The sequence below is a fragment of the Microcaecilia unicolor genome, chromosome 3, assembly GCF_901765095.1.
Source record: "Microcaecilia unicolor chromosome 3, aMicUni1.1, whole genome shotgun sequence".
In the NCBI taxonomy this organism is placed as follows: Eukaryota; Metazoa; Chordata; class Amphibia; order Gymnophiona; family Siphonopidae; genus Microcaecilia; species Microcaecilia unicolor.
The window spans coordinates 192274894-192299535 of record NC_044033.1 but is presented as its reverse complement, the minus strand read 5'-3'; the positions used below and the strand labels follow the sequence as shown (position 1 = coordinate 192299535).

At 47.8% G+C, this 24642-nt stretch overlaps 1 protein-coding gene across 1 annotated transcript in view; it reads left to right on the top strand.

Moving 5' to 3' along the window:
- The window catches only part of ACVR1B (activin A receptor type 1B), a 110311-nt gene that overhangs the window by 65905 nt on the left and 19764 nt on the right, over positions 1-24642 (top strand). Inside the window, exons 4-8 of the mRNA XM_030196858.1 lie at positions 1952-2182; positions 2911-3078; positions 3533-3689; positions 4034-4158; positions 23015-23145. Of these exons, the coding sequence (XP_030052718.1) occupies positions 1952-2182; positions 2911-3078; positions 3533-3689; positions 4034-4158; positions 23015-23145 (812 nt within the window). The remainder of the gene's footprint in view (positions 1-1951; positions 2183-2910; positions 3079-3532; positions 3690-4033; positions 4159-23014; positions 23146-24642) is intronic.

Below are 24642 nucleotides of genomic sequence, written 5' to 3'. Positions count from 1 at the left end.
GGACTACGGGATGCAGGAGGAACAGTACATTCTGATCATTAATTTTTAGAATCCACCTTTAGGGGATATTACAAAAATCTTTATAAGCCAGAGGTGGATCAAAGCTATGAGAAGGTGATAAGCTATTTAGAGAACATTGCACTTCCTAAACTCCCAGAAGACACTGATCAGACCCTGGGGGGGGGGGGGGGGGGGGGGGGGGGGGGCATTACATTAGAGGAGGTAGAGCTGGCAATCAGGGGACTGTCCCCCAATAAAGCTCCGAGACCAGATGGGTTCACCAATAAATTCTATAAAATTTTTTGGGAAATTACTGACCCCTTAATGCTTAAGGTTTTCAATTCGCTAGATGAAACCACTGGCTTGCCGCCGACTTGGAACTTGGCGACTATCACAGTCCTGCTTAAACCAGACAAGGACCCCCAATTGTGTAGTTCATACAGACCCATCTCACTGCTGGGAGTGGACTATAAAATCTTTACCAAGATCTTGGCCACTGGACCGCAGAAATATCTGCCATTACTCACTCATGAAGATCAGGCCGGCTTTGTACAGAACCGCCAAACTTTCGATAACATAAGGAGAACCCTGCAGATGATTCAAGGGGCACAAATAACTAAAACTCCTTTATGCATACTATCATTAGACGCAGAAAAAGCCTTCCACCGGGTTAGCTGGCCATTTCTCTTTGCAGTTCTGGAGAAGGCTGGTATTGGGGGAAGGTTCGCAGAATGGTTGCATTTAATATACAAGACTCCGACAGCTGCAGTACGGATCAATGGGGTCCTGTCACGCCCCTTTTTACTATACAGAGGCACCAGGCAGGAATGCGCATTATCACCACTGCTTTATGCTCTGGTGATGGAGCCTTTGGCAGCAAACATCAGAGCAAATCCTGGAATCCGGGGCTTGGGGGGGGGGGGGGGGGGCTAGAGACCATGAGCAAATTGTAGATTTTGTGCATATGGTGACAGACACGGAATATCCGATGAAAATGGACAATTGTCTTCTACATTTTAGACCACCATGAGTTAAAAACTATATACACCAGTTCGCCACGCAGGTGTTCGTAGCAGGCAAGATGGTCCTGGCATCGTCGTGGAAAAAAACGCGGCTACCGGAAACATTAGCCGTACTGGAAAAATTTAAATCCATCCAGTTGATGTCCAAACTTACTGCAATGCGCAAAGGACAATTAGCCCAGCACCATAAGATTTGGGACTTATATAATACTTGGTCATCCTTCAATGAGAACACAGACTCACCAGACATCAACATAGGTAGAAGGGGAGGGCTGAAGGGGGAGGGAGGATGGGGTGACTCAGTTTGCAGTTGAAATTCTTGGTTGTAAGCGTTGTGGTTTAATGCATTTGTAAAAAGCTATGTCAACCAAATGATGGAAATGTATGTTTTGGTTTTGGCTGTGTATGGACTGAAAAATGCATAAATAAAAAATAAAAAGTTAGAGGTGTGCTGTGGTCCAATTATTTTCAAGTATTTGACTTCATATACAAGTTGCTATCCTCCCAGAACTTTTTTCTGAACATTTTTGCTAATGCTAACTCCCATCCAAATAACTGTCAAAGTTACTTTATTCACTAATTGGGCCTTATGTCAGAGTTCAGTTTTAAGATATATGTAAAAAAAGCCCTACAAACCAGTCCATAAACTACTGGGTATATGGACAGAGTAGATTTTGTTAGTGATTCCGTATTTGATTGCCTTGACATATCTAACTTTGATAATACAGGAAATAGTATAATCAGATTAAAGTAGCATGGATACACATTTTGCATGGATTTTCTTCTAATCATTAACATTATTTTCATGTAGTTATGTTGTTCTCATGAGATTCTCTGTCAGACATTTCAGATATAATCGGATTCCCATACAGACTTTGAAATCTTAAAGATATTTAGCTCTGCTCTTCAGGTCTAAATTCTTTTTTCAGGATTGCCCCTCTTTGTTCAGAGAACTGTAGCAAGAACCATTGTCCTGCAGGAGATTATCGGCAAAGGGCGCTTTGGAGAGGTGTGGCGTGGCCGATGGCGTGGAGGTGATGTGGCAGTGAAGATATTCTCTTCGCGTGAGGAGCGCTCTTGGTTTAGGGAAGCAGAAATTTATCAGACAGTCATGTTACGGCATGAAAATATCCTGGGATTCATTGCAGCAGATAATAAAGGTAAAAATTCTTCATTGTGTTGCTTTGCTTATGGTAAGGATTTTGTCGTCCTGCACAATCTCTTATTTTAGAATCAGTTTGTAATGTTTTACAAACATTGCCCTTTTCTTTGTGAAGTGTACCTAGGTGGGGCTTTATCTTTACAACTGACTTTATAAGTTGATTTTCACAACAGCTCTTCAGCTATAGCATTTGTTTGTGGTGCTTGGGCAGGGAACACCTTTTGTCTAGGATTTTTACAAAATCCATTTACTAGACAAGTAGATTCTAATGATGGGTGTCGTCTTTGGCCTCCAGTTGTGGCCCAGGTGTCCACAGCTTATTTGAACTTCAGACATTCTCTGGAAGGGAGTCAGCCGCATTTTGAGCATTGGTTGGCCCCTTGAGAAACAGCAGCTGGGCAGTGAAGATGGGAGAGATGCCTTTTGCATGGGTGGGAAGGAAGGAAGGAAAGGGGAGAGGTTTGCTAGGGGTGGGAATACATGGAGAGTGAGAGGGCTGCACCAGTTTGAAAATGGGTGGTATACGCTCAGCTGAAAAGAAACACAAACACCATGCACAGGTACTGAGGGGAGGAAGAGATGGATGGAGAGTACATGCTGAATACACTTAATCCGTGGCAGGTAAGTCCTGAGGAATTTTTGATTCTCTGCCTTTCCTGTGTGTGTTCAAAAGTATCTCCTTGATCATTGTCTGCTGCTGACCCTTGTGTGTTTCTTTTGCTTCAGATAATGGCACCTGGACTCAGCTGTGGCTTGTATCTGATTATCATGAGCATGGCTCACTCTTCGATTACCTGAATCGGTACACTGTAGCCATTGAGGGGATGATTAAACTTGCCTTGTCTGCTGCCAGTGGGCTTGCACACCTGCATATGGAGATTGTTGGTACACAGGGTAAGAGGGAACTTTTATTGTGTCCTTGAGATTTGTGGATTTTAAAAGCTACCCTCTTCCTCCTCCAATCTATTGTATATTCAAGTGAAAAGTAGCTAAGAAAATAGAGGTAAGGAGAAGAGACTGCCATATACAAGTCAACACTGACCAGAGAATTTTTAGAACTGCTTTCATAGGATTTGCAGTCTGGATAAAGCTGGATTTGCAGATTGTCACAGTACGGTCAGGTTTCTGGAAGCTATTAATGAGCCTTATGTTAATCTATTTATGGAAATTAAGGGATAAGATGAAATGACTAATATCACAGTGATTAAATATGTTGCCTAAATATTAGGATGCTTAATTTCATTCTAATACCTTTATCAATTTGTCATTATTCATGCACTGCGCTACTGGGGAAAAAATCTTTCACACAGCATGAAATCCCAAGCAATCAATGGGTGTTCTCTTACAGGAAAGCCTGGAATTGCACATAGAGATCTGAAATCTAAGAACATTCTAGTGAAGAAGAATGGCACGTGTGCTATTGCTGACCTTGGACTTGCTGTTCGTCATGATTCTGTCACAGATACCATTGATATTGCGCCAAATCAAAGGGTTGGAACCAAACGGTATGCGGGATACTGCACGTCTAGCGGTGAATCACAGTATGGAAATGAAAGTTCAGACATCAGCCTAGTTTGCATCAAAAGCCTATTCTGGCATTCCCCTGCCTCCTCCTTTTGTGACAGATTAAGTACCAAATGGCAGTGCAGCTCCAGCTTTGTGTGTGTGTGAGCTCAAAAGAGTGTAATAATTGTTTAGAACTTTTGTCACTGAACTTTCTTATATGTATTGCTATGGCACACTGATAATAAAGGGACCAAGACCTTTTCCCCACTGCCTGTAAGTGCAGTTCTTCACAGTTACTTTCTAGGAAAGAAACTCATATTTTTTTTTTCTTTCTTCAATTCAGGTACATGGCTCCTGAAGTCTTGGATGAGACAATTAATATGAAGCACTTTGATTCCTTCAAGTGTGCAGACATCTATGCCCTAGGACTGGTTTATTGGGAGATTGCTCGCCGCTGCAGTGCAGGAGGTGGGTTTATATTTGCTGCTGCATCATATTTAAAAAAAGGTATCCCTAGTGTCCAGCTGCACCATTCTGTACAATTGGGTATGTTTCCCCTACCTACAAGCAGATGGAGGTAGAGAAACTGTCTTTTCCTAGTGGCCTCACCCATATAAAGGCTGATGCTCTGTGGAACACTCCAGTATTTTCTCTACCTCCAGCAGATGGTAGGTAGTGTGGGCTGGTGCACCTGGTCCTTGGCCTAGCTTCCAGCTGTCAGGATAAGACTGCACTGCTTGGTAGACCCTAATGGCCTTGCTCCCTGGTTTCCGGTTCACAGATTGGACCTGGTAGAGTACAGAGCTTGGCTCTGCAGCCTCCAGTCATTGCCCATGGGCAATAAATTGATGAGGCACTTGTCTTGGTCCCCAGGGGGGCCCTTGCTGCAGGGTGAGTGGGTCCCCATCCCATCACACCTTGCCCCTATCCCCTGGGCTCCAAAAGCTCCAGACAGTCCATAGGAAGTCTTTTTTTTTTTTTTTTTTAATCAATATTTTTATTAATTTTAACATTTACATTTCAAACATAAATGCATAGGCAATATCCGTAAATGTTCACAAAAGGAAATAAAACAAATACAAACAACGGAAATGTTTCCCCATTAACTTTGTCCACAGTACAGTTGGATCCAGATATTAGGTAAAAAGAAACATAACCAAGAAAAGAAAAAGAAAATCTTATTATATCATTAGAGCAGATGGGGGCAAGACATTACTCGCAGCCAATTAAATAGTATTTTAACTATTAGGTGTAACCAGGGGAGCCCTACCATTTTCTTTACAATTAATAAATGTAGGAAGTCTTTAATTGAATCCAGCTGGGCTACCTGGTCTAACATTTATTGCCATGTTGGGGTAATAAAGATAGAGCTTAAGAAAAAAATCAAAGCAAATGACTTAAAAAGGGAACCCACACCTGAAAGCCAGGCAGGGATGTGACAGAAGCCCAGTGAGTCCCAGGCTGCAGTTGGCTCCAGGTGCACAGCACAGGTCTGTGCACACCAGCCACATAATGGTACATTCTAGCAGACTAGCGCTGCACTTGGGAAACAGGCTTGGTGGGATTTCTCCTGATGTCAGCTGAGGCTGCTCATTCTTTGGAATCTAGACCTGTGGTCCTGATGCTTTTGGCAGAAACAGCAACCATTTTAGGTCCTGCTGCAGTATTTCTGCCTCAGGACCAGTCTTGGCCCCCACTGGGGAGAGGGTGGGAGTCAGTGTCCCTTTTACCTACCCAGAGCCTGAGGCCCGGGGAGGAAGGGGGGACGTTCCAATTTAGCTGCAGCAAGTGGTCCTGCTTCTTAAGCAAATGCTAGTCTCTACTGCTGTCCTCCATAAGTGCAGGAAGTCCTATTCCTGGGGCTAAAAGGTGCAGAGGTGACCATGTGCTGTCAGGAGGTCCTTCAGTGGGCATGATAAGGCAGAGAACTTCTTGGAGTCTGCCACTCTGTGACTCTGACTTGAGGTAGAGCTCTTCCCCCCCCCCCCCCCCCCACTTCTCAGAGGAGAAGTACTCCCCAGTCATACAGCTGCCTTTTTGATTTGGTGTCTAAGGCCCTGCATCTGACTTTGGCCTCCTTGGCCAAACCCACGGAGGGGGACTGTATTCTGAAGGACCTATCGAGGACCCTTTAAGCACTACCCCCCTCCCCCGCCCCCCCCCCCCCCCCCCCCCCCCCCCCCCCCCGCTTTTTACAAGGCATTCTCCTACATAATGTTAATGTTGGCAGGTGAGAGGTCCTGGATGGAGTCCTCTGGGTGTCCAAAGTTCTGAACAGGCTGTATCCCTCCTGGGGAGGTGCAGAGGTATTGATGGTTTCCCAAGATGGATGCTTTGGTTATGGCTGTGACCAAGAAGATTGCCATCTCCATGAAAAAGGCTTGGCTCTCAAGGAAATGCATGAGAAAGGTAGATCAGCAGCTCAAGGTGGCCTTCTCCTCTACTATGGCAGGCGTGTAGGCTGTCATGTGTGGCAGCTGTGTAGCTTGAGCCATGTTGCACTGGTTGCAGCAGCTACCAGAGTCCCCAGATATTTCCTGGTGGATATCCTCTATGATTTAGTGTGAATAACTTCCCATTCTGTAACCTTGGTTGTGGTGGCTCAAAAGTGCCTTTGGCTGTGCCACTGGACGGTGGATGCAGCCTCCAAGAAGTGTCTGGGTTAGGTGCCTTTTGGGGAAGACCTGGTCAAGACCCTGGAGGAGGCCTGCTCTCTTTGGATCCCTGAGTTGTGCAAGAAAGCATTTCAGCATGCCTATTCAGCCAAGCCTTGTCCTAGGGAAAGAGACCTGTTTCAGTAGATGTCAGCTCAGGCCTGCTCCAAGTCCCAGTAAGCCCTTCAAGCCATATTCCTAAGAGGTTAAGAGATTCTGGGGCACCTGAGTTGCACAATGAGGCTATGCTGGGCCCCTCACTGGCTTGAATAGGGGGCACGCTGGGGTGGGTGGGGGCAGTGGGCCACGCTGTGCTCCACTGCCCCCACTCACCAGAATGGCCACTGTCTTGATCTTATCCCCTTCTCAAACTGCTCACTCTCCAGTTTCTGTGCCTCAACTCTTTCCCTCTCTGACCATCATCTGATAACTTTCACACTTAAACACCCTCCTCCCCAGCCCCGTCCAATCTTAACCAATATATTTAGGAATCTTCAGGCTACTGACCCTTCTACTGTGTCCTCCAGTGTTTCATATCTCTTCTCTACCACTATGTTATCCAAGTCTGTCAATGAGGCTGTCTCTTCCTATAATACTATTCTCTCCTCTGCTCTGGATACTCTCGCTCCTCCCATTCCCCGTTCTGTAAAACGTACCAAACCCCAGCCTTGACTGACCTCTAGAATCTGCTACCTACGTTCCTGTGCCCGCTCTGCCGAACGCCTTTGGCTGAAATCCCGTGCCCATGCTGACTTCATACATTTCAAATTTTTGCTGACCTCCTTCCAGTCTGCTCTTTTACTTGCCAAACAGGACTATTACATCCAGTTGACAAATTCTCTTGGCTCAAACCCTCGTCGTCTCTTTGCCACACTGACCTCTCTCCTCAAAGTGCCTTCACCTCCAACCCCCCACCTTCACTTTCCCCCCAGACTCTGGCTGAGTTCTTTCATGATAAGGTTCACAAGATTAAACTTGAATTCTCAACCAGGTCACCTCCACCTCTTCTTCCCTTAGTCCATTCTCTCAACCCTCCAACCCCTGCCTCCTTTTCTTCCTTTTCTGAAATCACTGAAGAGGAAACTACACATCTTATTTCCTCCTCAAAACTAACTACCTGTTCATCAGATCCTATTCCCACCCATTTACTTAACACTATTATCTGTCATATCCTCAATCTTTCACTGTCCACTACGACTGTTCCTGATGCCTTCAAACATGCCGTTGTCACACCACTCCTTAAAAAACCTTCATTGGACCCTACCTGTCCTTCCAACTATCGCCCCATCTCCCTCCTCCCTTTCCTATCCAAGACACTTGAATGTGCTGTTCACCGCCGTTGCCTTGACTTTCTTTCATCTCAAGCTATTCTTGATCCACTTCAATCTGGCTTTCGCCCCCTTCATTCAATTGAAACAGCGCTTGCTAAAGTCTCCAATGATCTGTTCCTGGCCAGATCCAAAGGTCTCTATTCTGTCCTCATCCTTCTTGATCTATCTGCTGCTTTTGACACTGTTGATTTATTTATTTATTTATTGCATTTGTATCCCACCTTTTCCCACCTATTTGTAGGCTCAAAGTGGCTTACAGAGTGTGGTTATTACATAATCATTTCGTGTTAACAGGTACATTTCTTATAGTTTGAATGTTGGTAATAGAAGATAAGCATAGTCGTTTCTTGATGACAAGTACAATTTTTGCTGTTTAAAGATTGGGAGGGGGAGGATAGGTGTTAGGTAAGTTAGAGGTGAGCTGTGGTAATTGTGTGATTTGTTGAAGTAGTTTGTAGGCTATGTATTTTCCTTGTAGGCCTTTTGGAAAAGATGAGTTTTAAGAGATTTGCGGAAGTTAGTTAATTCGTCAATAGCTTTCAGGTCTGTAGGTAGATCATTCCATAGCTGCGTGCTCAAGTAGGAGAAGGTGGTGGCATGTGTCAGTTTGTATTTCAGTCCTTTGCAGCTGGGGAAGTGCAGATTGTGATATTGCGGGATGATCTTGCAGCGTTTCTGGGAGGCAGGTCCACATAATTTAGCATGTATATTGGGGCGTCTGCATGTATAATTTTGTGTACTATCATGCAGATCTTGAACTCACACGTTCTTTGAGTGGGAGCCAATGGAGTTTTTCTTTTAAGGGTTTAGCACGTTCATATTTATTTTTTCCAAATATGAGTCTGGCGGCTGTATTCTGGGCTGTTTGGAGTTTTTTGATAGTTTGTTCTTTGCAGCCGGCGTATAGTGCATTCTCCGAGGACAAGCAGGCTGCTTGTTCTCACGACTGGGTGACGTCCGCAGCAGCCCCCACCAACCGGAAGAAGCTTTGCGGGCGGTCCGCACGCAGGGCACGCCCACCGCGCATGCGCGGCCGTCTTCCCGCCCGTGCGTGACCATTCCCGCCAGTCTTTTCTTTTCCGCGCCTGGAGAGAGTTGTGCGACTGCCGCTCTCTCTTAGTCAGCTCCGGAAAACCGTTGCGTTGTTCGCGAATTTGTTTATTTTTTGTTTCTGTTGCCGCGCGCTCCAGTTTTTTCCTTTCACATTTAAAAAAAAAAAAAAAAAGAGCACGCGCTTTATTTTCTCTCGTTTTCTAGCGGGGGCGTCGCCTTGTGGCCGCGCGGTCGATTATTTTTCGAGGTGTGATTTACCGCCACCATCGACGACTTTAACTTCGCCGACGCGATTTTTCCGTCGATGTCCTCGAAGGTCCCGAGTGGATTTAAGAAGTGTGGTCGGTGCGGCCGGCCTATCTCGCAGACCGACACCCACGCTTGGTGCCTCCAGTGCCTCGGGCCGGAGCACAATATCAAGTCGTGTTCTTTGTGTCTTGGTCTCCGGAAACGGACTCAGGTTGCGAGGCAAGTTCTTTGGGACCGTCTTTTTGGAACTTGCGCCGGCCCCTCGACGTCGACCTCGACGGCATTGGTATCGACGGCCGGTACTTCGGTACCGGTATCGATGCCCGCGAAATCGGCACCGATGGCAATGACCCCAGGAGCACAGGTCCCGTCGGCCCGCCTGTCCTCCGGTGAGGGTAGGGGTGAGAGGCCGTGTGGGCAATCGGCCCCGGTCACTCCCTCGGCCCATGGCCCTCGGGACCGAACCCTGTCTGACCCGGTTCCTCGAGACCGAGGGGGATCGACCTCCTCCTCCTCCATTCCACCTGGCACCGATGACGGGCACCTCAAGAAATCTAAGAAGCACCGTCATCGGTCGCCTTCGATGCATCCGGCTCTCGGTACCGGCGAGGGGTTGACGCCGAAGCGTCCGCGTCGAGAGGAGAGATCCCCTTCGGTAGTGGAGGTACCGACACGTCAGGGTCCCAGCACTTCGGTGCAGTCTCCTGGACCCGAGCAGCTTCCGGCACCGACACCTCTACTGGCCCCCCCGTCTTTCCCGGCAGCGGGCCTGGACGAGTGCCTCCGAGCCATCCTTCCGGGGATCCTGGAAGGGCTGATGCGCCAGGCTGTGCCGGCGCCGGGGGTGCTTGCGCCCTCGGCGCCGTTGACTGTGGCACCGGCGAGCTCTAGCCCGGTGCCGAGGCCGTCGACACCGCCGCCGCTTGCGGCGCCGGTCTCGACCGCCACGCAGGTGGAGTCCCCGTCGACGTTGATGGAGGGAGCTTCGTCCCCGCCGGCGCGGGAGTCCACCGCTTGACGACACCGAGGCCTCGGTGCCTCGACGTCGAGCCGGGCCCGGTTAAGGACTCAGCTACATGAGCTTATGTCTGATACTGAGGAAGAGGCCTCGTGGGGGAAGAGGAAGACCCCAGATATTTCTCCTCAGAGGAGTCTGCGGGTCTTCCCTCGGACCCCACGCCTTCACCAGAGAGGAAGCTCTCGCCTCCTGAGAGCCTCTCCTTTGCCTCCTTTGTAAGGGATATGTCTATTTGCATTCCCTTCCCCGTGGTCTCTGTGGATGAGCCGAGGGCTGAGATGATCGACTATCCATCACCACCTAGAGAGTCCTCCACGGTGCCGTTGCACAATGTCCTCAAAGAGACACTGCTTCGGAACTGGATGAGACCACTATCTAATCCCATCATTCCCAAGAAAGCAGAGTCCCAGTACAGAATCCACTCGGACCCAGAGTTAATGCGGCCCCAATTGCCCCATGACTCGGCGGTCGTGGATTCTGCTCTCAAGAGGGCACGGAGTTCGAGGGATACCGCCTCTGCGCCCCCGGGGCGGGAGTCTCGCACTCTGGACTCGTTTGGGAGGAAGGCCTACCAATCCTCCATGCTCGTGACCCGCATCCAATCGTACCAGCTCTATACGAGCATCCACATGCGGAACAATGTGAAGCAACTGGCGGACCTGGTCGGTAAGCTCCCGCCGGAGCAGTCCAGGCCTTATCAGGAGGTGGTCAGGCAGCTGAAGGCGTGTAGAAAGTTCCTGTCCAGGGGTATCTATGACACCTGTGACGTGGCTTCTCGTGCTGCGGCCCAAGGTATAGTGATGCGCAGGCTCTCATGGCTGCGTGCCTCTGACCTGGACAACCGCACCCAGCAGAGACTGGCCGACGTCCCTTGCCGGGGGGATAATATTTTTGGTGAGAAGGTCGAGCAGCTGGTGGACCAACTGCATAAGCGGGAAACCGCCCTTGACAAGCTCTCCCACCGGGCGCCTTCAGCATCCACCTCAGCAGGTGGACGTTTTTCCCGGGCCCGGCAGGCTGTGCCCTATTCTTTTGCAACGCGTAGGTACACCCAGCCAGCCCGAAGGCCTCGTCAGGCACAGGGACAGCCCCAGCGCGCTCGTTCTCGTCAACAGCGTGCGCCTAAGCAGCCCCCTGCGCCTCCACAGCAAAAGCCGGGGACGGGCTTTTGACTGGATCCACGGGAACATAGCCACCCTCAAAGTGTCTGTACCGGACGATCTGCCGGTCGGAGGGAGGTTAAAATTTTTTCACCAAAGGTGGCCTCTCATAACCTCCGACCAGTGGGTTCTCCAAATAGTGCGGTGCGGATACGCCCTGAATTTGGCCTCCCTACCACCAAATTGTCCTCCGGGAGCTCAATCCTTCAGCTCCCATCACAAGCAGGTACTTGCAGAGGAACTCTCCGCCCTTCTCAGCGCCAATGCGGTCGAGCCCGTACCACCCGGGCAAGAAGGGCAGGGATTCTATTCCAGGTACTTCCTTGTGGAAAAGAAAACAGGGGGGATGCGTCCCATCCTAGACCTGAGAGGCCCTGAACAAATTCCTGGTCAAAGAAAAGTTCAGGATGCTTTCCTTGGGCACCCTTCTGCCAATGATTCAGAAAAACGATTGGCTATGTTCCCTGGATTTAAAGGACGCATACACTCACATTCTTATACTGCCAGCTCACAGACAGTATCTCAGATTCCGCCTGGGCGCACGGCACTTTCAGTATTGTGTGCTGCCCTTTGGGCTCGCCTCTGCCCCACGAGTGTTTACAAAGTGTCTCGTGGTGGTAGCAGCGTACCTACGCAAGCTGGGAGTGCACGTGTTCCCATATCTCGACGATTGGCTGGTCAAGAGCACCTCGGAGGCAGGAGCCCTCCGGTCTATGCAGTGCACTATTCAACTTCTGGAGCTGCTGGGGTTTGTGATAAATTACCCAAAGTCCCATCTCCAGCCAACACAGTCTCTGGAATTCATAGGAGCTCTGCTGAATACCCAGACGGCTCAGGCCTTCCTTCCCGAAGCGAGGGCCAACAACCTCCTGTCCCTGGCTTCGCAGACCAGAGCGTCTCAGCAGGTCACAGCTCGGCAGATGTTGAGACTTTTGGGTCATATGGCCTCCACAGTTCATGTGACTCCCATGGCTCGTCTTCACATGAGATCTGCTCAATGGACCCTAGCTTCCCAGTGGTTTCAGGCCACCGGGAATCTAGAAGATGTCATCCGCCTCTCCACCAGCTGCCGCACTTCACTGCTCTGGTGGACCATCCGGACCAATTTGACCCTGGGATGTCCATTCCAAATTCCGCAGCCCATGAAAGTGCTGACGACGGATGCATCTCGCCTGGGGTGGGGAGCTCATGTCGATGGGCTTCACACCCAGGGTCTGTGGTCCCTCCAGGAAAAGGATCTGCAGATCAACCTCCTGGAGCTCCGAGCGATCTGGAACGCACTGAAGGCTTTCAGAGATCGGCTGTCCTACCAAATTATTCAAATTCGGACAGACAATCAGGTTGCAATGTATTACACCAACAAGCAGGGGGGCACTGGATCTTGCCCCTTGTGTCAGGAAGCCGTCGGCATGTGGCGTTGGGCTTGCCAGTTCGGCATGCTCCTCCAAGCCACATACCTGGCAGGTGTAAACAACAGTCTGGCCGACAGACTGAGCAGAGTCATGCAACCGCACGAGTGGTCGCTTCATTCCAGAGTGGTACACAAGATCTTCCGAGAGTGGGGCACCCCCTCGGTGGACCTTTTCGCCTCTCAGACCAACCACAAGCTGCCTCTGTTCTGTTCCAGACTACAGGCACACGACAGGCTAGCGTCGGATGCCTTTCTCCTCCATTGGGGGACCGGCCTCCTGTATGCTTATCCTCCCATACCTTTGGTGGGGAAGACCTTACTGAAGCTCAAGCAAGACCACGGCACCATGATTCTGATAGTGCCCTTTTGGCCCCGTCAGATCTGGTTCCCTCTTCTTCTGGAGTTGTCCTCCGAAGAACCGTGGAGATTGGAGTGTTTTCCGACTCTCATCTCGCAGAACGACGGAGCGTTGCTGCACCCCAACCTTCAGTCCCTGGCTCTCACGGCCTGGATGTTGAGGGCGTAGACTTCACTGCGTTGGGTCTGTCTGAGGGTGTCTCCAATCCTATCTAATTTATCTAGGAATCTTCACGATATTGACCCTTCATCTCTATCCTCCCATGTTTCAAACCTCCTCTCTACTGTGGCACCATCCACGTCTATCAACGAGGCTGTTTCTTCTTACAACAATACTCTATCCTCTGCCTTAGACACTCTTGCACCTTTGATGACCCGCCCTGTAAGGCGTACAAAACCCCAACCTTGGCTGACTTCTAATATCCGCTACCTACGTTCCTGTACCCGCTCCGCCGAACGCCTCTGGCGGAAATCTCGGGCCCTTGCTGATTTCTTACACTTTAAGTTCATGCTGACCTCCTTCCAATCTGCTCTTTTACGTGCCAAACAGGATTATTATATCCAACTGACCAACTCTCTTGGCTCTAATCCTCGACTTCTGTTCACCACATTGAACTCTCCTTTCTTCCTCAAAATGTACCACCTGTTCCTCTGATCCCATTTCCACCCACCTTCTTAATGCCATCTCTCCTACTCTTATTCCTTTTATCTGTCACATTCTCAACCTCTCACTTTCCACTGCGACTGTCCCTGCTGCCTTTAAACATGCTGTGGTCACACCGCTCCTTAAGAAGCCTTCACTTGACCCTACTTGTCCCTCTAATTACCGACCCATCTCCCTCCTTCCTTTTCTCTCCAAATTACTTGAGCGTGCTGTTCACCGCCGCTGCCTTGATTTTCTCTCCTCACATGCTATTCTTGACCCACTACAATCTGGTTTTCGCCCTCTCCACTCAACCGAAACTGCGCTTACTAAAGTCTCCAATGACCTATTACTGGCTAAATCCAGAGGTCAATATTCCATCCTCATTCTTCTTGATCTTTCCGCTGCTTTTGACACTGTCGATCACAGCATACTTCTCGATACCCTGTCCTCACTTGGATTCCAGGGCTCTGTCCTTTCCTGGTTCTCTTCCTACCTCTCCCTCCGCACCTTTAGTGTTCACTCTGGTGGATCCTCTTCTACTTCTATTCCTCTGCCTGTCGGCGTACCTGAGGGTTCTGTTCTTGGTCCCCTCCTCTTTTCTATCTACACTTCTTCCCTTGGTTCATTAATCTCATCCCATGGCTTTTCCTACCATCTCTATGCTGATGACTCCCAAATCTACCTTTCTACCCCTGATACCTCACCTTGCATCCAAACCAAAGTTTCAGCGTGCTTGTCTGACATTGCTGTCTGGATGTCTCACGCCACCTGAAATTAAATATGACCAAAACCGAGCTTCTCATTTTCCCCCCCAAACCCACCTCCCCGCTCCCCCCCGTTTTCTATTTCTGTTGATGGCGCTCTCATTCTCCCTGTCTCCTCAGCTCGAAACCTTGGGGTCATCTTTGACTCTTCTCTCTCCTTCTCTGCTCATATCCAGCAGACCGCCAAGACCTGTCGTTTCTTTCTTTACAACATCCGTAAAATCCGCCCCTTTCTTTCCGAGCACTCTACCAAAACCCTCATCCACACCCTTGTCACCTCTCGTTTAGACTACTGCAATCTGCTTCTTGCTGGCCTCCCACTTAGTCACCTCTCCCCTCTCCAGTCGGTTCAAAACTCTGCTGCCCGTCTCATCTTCCGCCAGGGTCACTTTACTCATACTACCCCTCTCCTCAAGACCCTTCACTGGCTCCCTATCCGTTTTCGCATCCTGTTCAAACTTCTTCTACTAACCTATAAATGTATTCACTCTGCTGCTCCCCAGTATCTCTCCACACTCGTCCTTCCCTACACCCCTTCCCGTGCACTCCGCTCCATGGATAAATCCTTCTTATCTGTTCCCTTCTCCACTACTGCCAACTCCAGACTTCGCGCCTTCTGTCTCGCTGCACCCTACGCCTGGAATAAACTTCCTGAGCCCCTACGTCTTGCCCCATCCTTGGCCACCTTTAAATCTAGACTGAAAGCCCACCTCTTTAACATTGCTTTTGACTCGTAACCACTTGTAACCACTCGCCTCCACCTATCCTCCTCTCTTCCTTCCCGTTCACATTAATTGATTTGATTTGCTTACTTTATTTATTTTTTGTCTATTAGATTGTAAGCTCTTTGAGCAGGGACTGTCTTCTATGTTTGTGCAGCGCTGCGTATGCCTTGTAGCGCTATAGAAATGCTAAATAGTAGTAGTAGTAGTAGTAGTAGTCTTGCTTGCCTCTAGGAAGGATTCCACTAAAAAGAGTTACTTTTTCAAGTGGAGGAGGTTTGTCGTTTGGTGTGAGAGCAAGGCCCTAGAACCTCGTTCTTGCCCTGCACAGAACCTGCTTGAATACCTTCTGCACTTATCAGAGTCTGGCCTCAAGACCAACTCAGTAAGGAATCACCTTAGTGCGATTAGTGCTTACCATTATCGTGTGGAAGGTAAAGCCATCTCTGGAGAGCCTTTAGTCGTTCGATTCATGAGAGGCTTGCTTTTGTCAAAGCCCCCTATCAAGCCTCCTACAGTGTCATGGGATCTCAACGTCGTCCTCACCCAGCTGATGAAACCTCCTTTTGAGCCACTGAATATCTGCCATCTGAAGTACTTGACCTGGAAGGTCATTTTCTTGGTGGCAGTTACTTCAGCTCGTAGGGTCAGTGAGCTTCAAGCCCTAGCAGCTCACGCTCCATATACCAAATTTCATCACAACAGAGTAGTGCTCCGCACCCACCCAAAGTTCCTGCCGAAGGTGGTGTCGGAGTTCCATCTTAACCAGTCAATTGTCTTGCCAACATTCTTCCCCAGGCCGCATACCCGCCCTGCTGAACGTCAGTTGCACACATTGGACTGCAAGAGAGCATTGGCCTTCTACTTGGAGCGGACACAGCCCAACAGACAGTCCGCCCAATTGTTTGTTTCTTTCGACCCTAACAGGCTAGGGGTCGCTGTCGGGAAACGCACCAATTGGCTAGCAGATTGCATTTCCTTCACTTACGCCCAGGCTGGGCTGGCTCTTGAGGGTCATGTCACGGCTCATAGTGTTAGAGCCATGGCAGCGTCAGTAGCCCACTTGAAGTCAGCCACTATTGAAGAGATCTGCAAGGCTGCGACGTGGTCATCTGTCCACACATTCACATCACATTACTGCCTCCAGCAGGATACCCGACGCGACAGTCGGTTCGGGCAGTCGGTGCTGCAGAATCTGTTTGGGGCTTAAATCCAACTCCACCCTCCAGGACCCGAATTTATTCTGGTCAGGCTGCACTCTCAGTTAGTTGTTCTTCGTAGGTCAATTTCTGTCCATTGACCTGGGTTCTTGTTTTGAGTGAGCCTGAGAGCCAGTCGTGAGAACAAGCAGCCTGCTTGTCCTCGGAGAAAGTGAATGATACATACCTGTAGCAGGTGTTCTCCGAGGACAGCAGGCTGATTGTTCTCACCTACCCTCCCTCCTCCCCTTTGGAGTTGCGTTTCATCTTTTTGCTTGTCATTCAACTGGCGGGAACGGTCACGCACGGGTGGGAAGACGGCCGCGCATGCGCAGTGGGCGTGCCCTGCGTGCGGACCGCCCGCGAAGCTTCTTCCGGTTGGTGGGGGCTGCCGCGGACGTCACCCAGTCGTGAGAACAATCAGCCTGCTGTCCTCGGAGAACACCTGCTACAGGTATGTATCATTCACTTTACAGTAGTCCAGGTGACTTATTACCATTGATCACAGCCTACTCCTTGATACGCTGTCCTCGCTTGGATTTAAGCGCTCTGTTCTTTCCTGGGTTTCTTCTTATCTCTCCCAGCGTACCTTTAGTGTATACTCTAGTGAATCCTGCTCTACTTCTATCCCACTGTCAGTTGGTGTACCTTAGGGATCTGTCCTGGGACCTCTTCTTTTCTCCATCTATACTTCTTCCCTTGGTACTCTAATCTCATCCCATGGTTTTCAGTATTATCTTTATGCTGATGACTCCCAGATCTACCTCTCCACACCAGAAATCTCAGCCGAAATCCAGGCCAAAGTATCAGCCTGCCTGTCTGACATTGCTGCCTGGATGTCTCAGTGCCATCTGAAACTAAACGTGACCGAGCTTCTTATCTTTCCCCCTAAACCAACCTCTCCTCCTCCCCCATTCTCTATTTCTGTGGATAACATCCTTCCTGTCTCATCAGCTCGTAACCTTGGGGTTATCTTCGACTCCTCCCTCTCCTTCTCTGCACATATTCAGCAGACTGCTAAAACCTGTCGTTTCTTTCTCTATAATATCAGCAAAATTCGGCTTTCCTTTCTGAGCACACTACCAGAACCCTCATCCACACTCTTATCACCTCTCGCTTAGACAATTGCAACTTGCTTCTCACAGGTCTCCCACTTAGCCATCTCTCTCCTCTTCAATCTGTTCAAAATTCTGCTGCACGTCTAATATTCCGCCAGTGTCGTTATGCTCATATTAGCCCTCTCCTCAAGTCACTTCACTGGCTTCCTATCCATTTCCGCATACAGTTCAAACTCCTCTTATTGACCTATAAGTGCATTCACTCTGCAGCTCCTCTACCTCTCCACTCTCATCTCTTCCTACATTCCTCCCCAGGAACTCCATTCACTGGGTAAATCTCTCTTATCTGCACCCTTCTCCTCCACTGTTAACTCCAGACTCCATTCCTTTTATCTTGCTGCACCATATGCCTGGAATAGACTTCCTGAGCTGGTATGTCAAGCTCCATCTCTGGCTGTCTTCAAATCTAAGCTAAAAGCCCACCTTTTTGATGCTGCTTTTAACTCCTAACCCTTATTCACTTGTTCAGAAGCCTTATTTTATCATCCTCACTTTAATATTCCCTTATCTCTTGTTTGTCCTATTTTGTCTGTCCTAATTTTTTTTTGTTTGTTTGTTACATTTGTACCCCGCGCTTTCTCACTCATGGCAGGCTCAATGTGGCTTACATGGGGCAATAGAGGGTTAAGTGACTTGCCCAGAGTCACAAGGAGCTGCCTGTGCCTGAAGTGGGAATCGAACTCAGTTCCCCAGGACCAAAGTCCACCACCCTAACCACTAGGCCACTCCTCCACTCAAGCTCTGTTGCTCTGTCGAGCAGGGACTGTCTCTTCATGTTCAAGTGTACAGCGCAGCGTACGTCTATTAGCGCTTTAGAAATGTTGATAGTAGTAGTAGTAGCACGCTAGCCCTCTTCAGTCATGAGTGAACCTATGTCACTTCTGACCAATGAGTCTTTGAGGTGATCAGTCAGGGCTATGCTCTGGAGTTTTCTCATCTAATCCATAATGGTTTCGCTCTGTGGCTTGGCTGCAAAATGCCAGGCCATCTTGGTCACTCTCCAGCATAGAGTGGGGGCAAGGTCTCTACTCCATTTATTTGTGGCCCCAAAGAAAGGTAGCTCCTTCCAGCTCATCCTCAACCTAAACCGGGATAAATGCCAGCCTCAAAGTCCCCACGCTTTCAAATATAGACATTATGATCCATTATTGCCTCCAGCCGAGTTTCTGACCTCTCTAGATCTTTCGGAGGCTTACCTTGCATATTTCCTCGAGGGCAGAGCACTTCATGCTTTTGTATCCTAGGCTGTCATTTTCAGTTTTGGGTCCTTCGTTCGGTTTGGCAACAGCCCTTCACACCTTCTCCAAGGTGGTGGTGGTGGCGGCGGCAGCGATGACATTTGAGTTCATCCCTACCTGGATTGGCTCATCTGACCTGACTCCAACGCAGACTTCAGAGCGATCATGTCTTAGGTCATCCAGCTCCTGGAGCACTTGGGGCTGGGTGGTGAATCGGGCAAAGAGCCACTTGTCTGACTCTCAGAATTTGGAATACCTAGTATCTGCTTCAATACAGCTTAGGGGATGATGGTTCTCACGGAGGAGCGCATGGGCAAGCTGCAAGCCCAGAAGCACAACCTGTGCTGCTTGAAGCCCCATGGGTCTGGAACTATCTCCAGCTTCTGTGATCATAGTGGCAATTCTGGAAGTGGTGACTTGGACTCAGGCCCACATATGTCCTCTCCAGGCAGCCCTCTGTTCATGATGGGTGCCCATCTCCCAGGACTTTGACTATCATTTGCCTGTCCCCCTCAAGGCTCGATGCAACCTGGCCTGGTAGGACTACCTTAGTCACCTCCTGCAGGGGATATCCGCCTAACTGGCTGGCTGGCAGTGACCACTGATGCAAATCTTGGTTGAGGGGGCTCATTGTTTTGGCAGAGTGGCACAGGGGTTGGTCTGGTCCAACAACCACCTAAAGACCCGTATGGTCCACGGCTCTAGCAGAGTTCCTTCCCCTGCTCCATGGGAGAGTGAGCCAGGTGATAGTAAACAATGCAACAGTAGTTGCCTATATCAACAAACGGAGACAAAATAAGCAGCCCTTTGTCATTGGGTGGAGTTGAACCTAGAACTGTGGGCAGTCCATGTAGCAGGCAAGGACAGTTTTCAGGCAGATTTCCTGAGCTGCTCGCTTGATCTGAGGGAGTGAGTTCTGGAGCAGGCATTCTTCCTGCTCCTCTGGGACCAGTGGGTGCAGCCCTCCATTGCTCTAGGTACAAAATAAGTACCTTCATATAATATGTAAACCACTTTTATTGTAATCACAGAAAGGCAGTATGTCAACTCCCATCACCTTTCCTGTACTTCTTTCTGCCTTGGTCCCTGATCAGCCAAGTCCTTCGGAGAATAGAATGTCATCCCTTTCTGGTTGTTCTGATAGCTCCAGATTGGCCCCAAAGGCCAGAGAATGCAGATCTCAGTTTCTGGCGGAGTCCCCGCTTCCTCTTCCCAGGGGTTGTAGATTGCTCAGACCAAATCCAGTGGAAATAAAGGATCCTGATCCCTTCTGGCTTATGGTTTGGCCCTTGAGACGAATAGCCTAGTGAAACAGGGATTCTCTACTGCTGTCATTGCCACCTTGCTCATAGCCCGCAAGTCGTCCATTTCCTTAGCTTGCTGCCAGGTCTGGAAAGTTTTGAAGGATGGTGTCAACAGTACTCCTTTTCCCCATGAAAAGCTCAAATCCTGGGTGAACTTCCTCAAAGTTTAGCTTGCAGCCCTCTCCTATTAACAGAGGGAAACCCCCAGTACCTTGCCTATCAGCTCAAGGGAACTTTGCACAGTTTCTGAAAGGGGTTGCCTCTCTGTGGCCTCATGTGGGATATGAATATGGTACTTTTTTTTTTTTTTTTTTTTTTTATAAATAATTTTCACAAATAAATCACAAGTCAAAACCACTTGTTCCAGATTGTTCCAGAAATACAGAAAGATTTTCTATAAAGAAAAAAAGGAAAATCAATAAGGAAATCCAAATTTTTTCCTTAGACCACAACATAAGTAACAATTGGGGGGGGGGGGGGGGGGTTTGAACAAAAAGTTAACAAGAACAACAGGTAACTCAAAGAAAAGGCTAGTCCCGTTATGCATTCCAATACAAAGCTAATCATACTGTTTTACCATTGGATAATTTCTTCAGGTCCAGAAAAGATTTTATATGCTCAGGAGCAAAAAATACGTATTTCAAACCCAAATATTTGACTACACACTTGCAAGGGTAAGCTAACAGAAAAGAGGCCCCTAAAACTGTCTCTCTTTGTTAAATTGTACAGCGCTGCGTAACCCTAGTAGCGCTCTAGAAATGTTAAGTAGTAGTAGTAAAACGTTTTCTTTCTTTCCTCATTGCTAGAAGCTGTTTCCTCCTCTCCTGCATTGATTTAGTCACATCAGGATATAACCAAATTTGTTGGCCACAAATCAGGGAACCAGAATTTCTGAAGTATAATGTTATTATAGAGTTCAGGTCCTGTTCAAAAACAGAATTATCAATCAGAGTGGCACGATCATTCACATCAGAAAAGGAAGCCTCTAAGATGGCAGAGATGTTGTTCAAATCGTTTTCTCCAACAAGTGGTTGAACCCGAGTCCAAACTATCAATTGATCTTCCAAGGGTTGATACGCTGTAGAATTCTTGGTCACAACAGGCAAATAATAAACCTTGTTCAGCAGGGTACTAGGTTCAGAGGGAATCTTCAAAATCTCAAAAAGAAACTTTTTAAACATGTCAGCAGGGATTACACCCAATACTTTTGGAAAATTGAATACTCTTAGGTTCAGTCTCCTATTGAAATTTCAAGCTGTTTAGTCTTTTATTGGATAAAATCATGATCCTTGATCACAGTAGAAATAGCAGTTTTAAGATTATTAACCTCGTTTTATTTGGTCAAAACTCTCCTGCCGCACTTTATCCAGAGCTTGAGATAATTTTATCCACTTTACTCACAAGTTTTGCAGTGTCTGAAGCAGTCTTTCTCGATGTAATAACCAACTTCTGGATAGCCATCCAAAGTGTTTCCAGCGTCACCACCTTGGGATCAGCAATTCCCTCAGCGGCCCCAAATTCTTCCGCTTAGGAGCCAAAGGAGAAACCATGCTGCCTCCGATGTCTGTGACAGCAACTTCCACTGCAGCCTTAGTCACATCCTTAACCCTCACCACCGCTGGACAAGGATGTGGGTTGGGGGGGGGGGGGAGCAATGAAATGTCTGGCCTCAAGGGGTCGGAGACTCCTACCTCCAGCTGCAGAGCAGGGCCCCTCTCCGGGCTTCCTAGCTGGGGTCTTGCAACGTAGCGATCCAAAGCCTGCTGGAGGATAGGTTGGAGTGGGGACAATGTGACTTCAGGCAGCAGAACAGTCTTTACCATCCCCATCCTCTTAGTATGGGGCATGACACTGAAGAAAAAAAAAACGAAGCAAAGCCTCCAGATCAGCAGGACAACTCAATCACTGCAAGTTCTTGACACGCCCTTGAATATGGTACTTAATGTACTTTAGGAGCTCCCTTTGAGCCCCTGAGAGCTGCCTCACTCAAGGATCTCACCTTGAAGACCGCCTTTCTGGTTGCAGTTGCTTCAACCAGGAGATTGTCAGAGTTTCAGACTCTGTCCTGTCAGGACCTGTATCCCTCCTTCTTGGAGGATTCAGTGTCTACCCTCACTCTTCCCTCATTCTTCCTCAAGGTGATTTCTGTCTTCCACCTGAATCAGGAGGTCTACTTGCCTTCCTTTTTGGTTCAGGGTGCAGACTCAAGGGCCAGGAGGGTCTACAACTGATGTCTACATAGTGCTTCTTCGGTGCTTGCACCTTTCGTCTCTCTCTGATCATTTGTTTGTCCTTTTACATGGCCCCCATTAGGGCCAGGTGGCATCAAAGGCTTCCATTACGCGATGGCCATCAGGGTGCTTACATTTGCAGGAACAAATAAGTACCTTCCAGCCTGCAAGCACATTCAACTTATGCTGAAGCGATGTCTTGGGTGGAGGATATTGACCTGGTCATCACTCTATTCTTTTGTGAAGCATTACAGATTGGATGTGCTGACCAAAGCCTGGTTGGACTTTGTTAGAGCTTTATTCAGGAGACCAGATAAAATTATCTGCTTGAGTACATCCCAGTTGAACAGGATGGTGCAGCTGGGCGCTAAGGAAGGTGAAATTTAGTCATACCTGTTAATTATTTTTCCTTTAGTCCTGCTGCACCATCCTGTGACTCTCCCCCTGAAAGTCTTCGATTCAAGGAACTCTAGTGGTGGTCTTAAATTCAGTGAATTTTTTTTTAAATTATGGCTGCAGTGGTTTGATGGGACATGGGTGAGGTATATGGAACCTTCTGCTGCTTTGGCAGACACATTGGAGTTTTCCACAGAACAGCATTCCTTATATTGGTGATGTCACTGGGAAAAGTCAGTTTTTCTACCTCTGCCTGCTGGTAGGAAGGGGATACAACCTGGTCATTTAGGATTGTGTAGCAGGACTAAAGAAAAAGAAATTAACAGAATTGATTAAATTTAATCATATCCACTCTATTCCCTGTCCCAAGCAACATGAAAAGAACATGTTAACACTAGTGAAATTTTGATATGTGGGCTTTTTGTTTTAGGCCCTCCTTGTCTATGACTGTCTTTTTCTCTTTCATTTCCAAGGAGTCCATGAGGAATACCAGCTTCCATATTATGATCTTGTGCCCTCTGACCCTTCCATTGAGGAGATGCGAAAAGTAGTTTGTGACCAGAAGCTGCGACCCAATATCCCCAACTGGTGGCAGAGCTATGAGGTATGGCACTGTATTGGTTTAGGCTTTGTCTCCTCCTGTAAAAAGCTAAGTAAATCCTGCTCGAAAAGCCATTTCTCAGCCTACTTTCCAAATTCAACCTCTGCTTTCTCTAACATGTATCAGTTGATATTCAGGAGTGATGGATGATCTTCTGCTTTGGGGAACAAATGCAGTCTTGCCAGCGCAAGTTTCTTTTGCATTAGCAGAGTCCTGAATGAGATGCTGTCATAAGATACTTATATTTATTTATAACATTTGTATCCCACATTTTCCCACCTATTTGCAGGCTCAATGTGGCTTACATAGTTCCGTAAGTAGTGATTACCAGTTCCGGATAGGAGAAATACATAGTTGAGGTAGAGGGACAGATTAAGTTAGGTTACAGGAGGAAAGTTCGTCCTAGGATAAGAACTAAAGGTAATAGGTTAAACTTCATTCATGACAAAAATAGCTTGAACAATTAGGATCATTAGTCTGGAAATCAAGATAATTAGCAAAAACCAATTGAGATATAGAAAATGCATGTTATATAATCATTTCTCTTGTATGTCTTTGTGGAACAAGGGAACAGGAATCTAAAGTGAGACTGATATCTTTTGATAGGAGCAACAAAATAGGTATTGTAGTACTGGAGCTTTTCAAACCGTATAAATGATTTCCAGTGTTGTCAAGATAAGAGAGCCTTTTGAATAACATCAGGAGCTCGATGGCAGGTCTGAATTTAGATATAAGCTAAACAAACTACAGCTTAGGGCCTCACTATTATGTATTACTTTAATAGTAATACAAATGATTGATTGTAATATAGCATTTTATGCATTCTCGTTCACAAGCAGGGAAACTATTAAACCTAAAATGTACATAGTAACATATAGTAACATAGTAGATGACGGCAGAAAAAGACCTGCACGGTCCATCCAGTCTGCCCAACAAGACAACTCATGTGTGCTACTTTTGTGTATACCCTACTTTGATTTGTACCTGTGCTCTTCAGGGCACAGACCGTATAAGTCTGCCCAGCACTAGCCCCGCCTCCCAACCACTGGCTCTGGCACAGACCGTATAAGTCTGCCCAGCACTATCCCCGCCTTCCACCACCGTACTATCAAGGGAGCCTTTTAAATGTTACAACTTAGGGGCCACAACACTCAAAAATCTGGCCCTGCTTTGAAGATCATCATAAATAAATAAATAAATGTTAGCTTGTAAAATGGAAACACTTTAGGCCAACATATTTAATTCTAGGTTTTGATTACCAGGTACCTATTGATGGGATAAGAGTATGGGGGAACTGAGAATTAATATGGAGAATGAGCTTCCTCTTCGAGTTCTTCTTTTGTGCAGTCACTTATTGAATCACTGGATACATGCACATGTAGATAGATGTAAAATTAAATCTTGGGTACCAGCCAAAATGCTGCCATTGATGCTCAAAATGTACTTGCTGGAGAGAATAGAGGGATATGATACAAACATTCAAGTGTTGGACTGACTTCA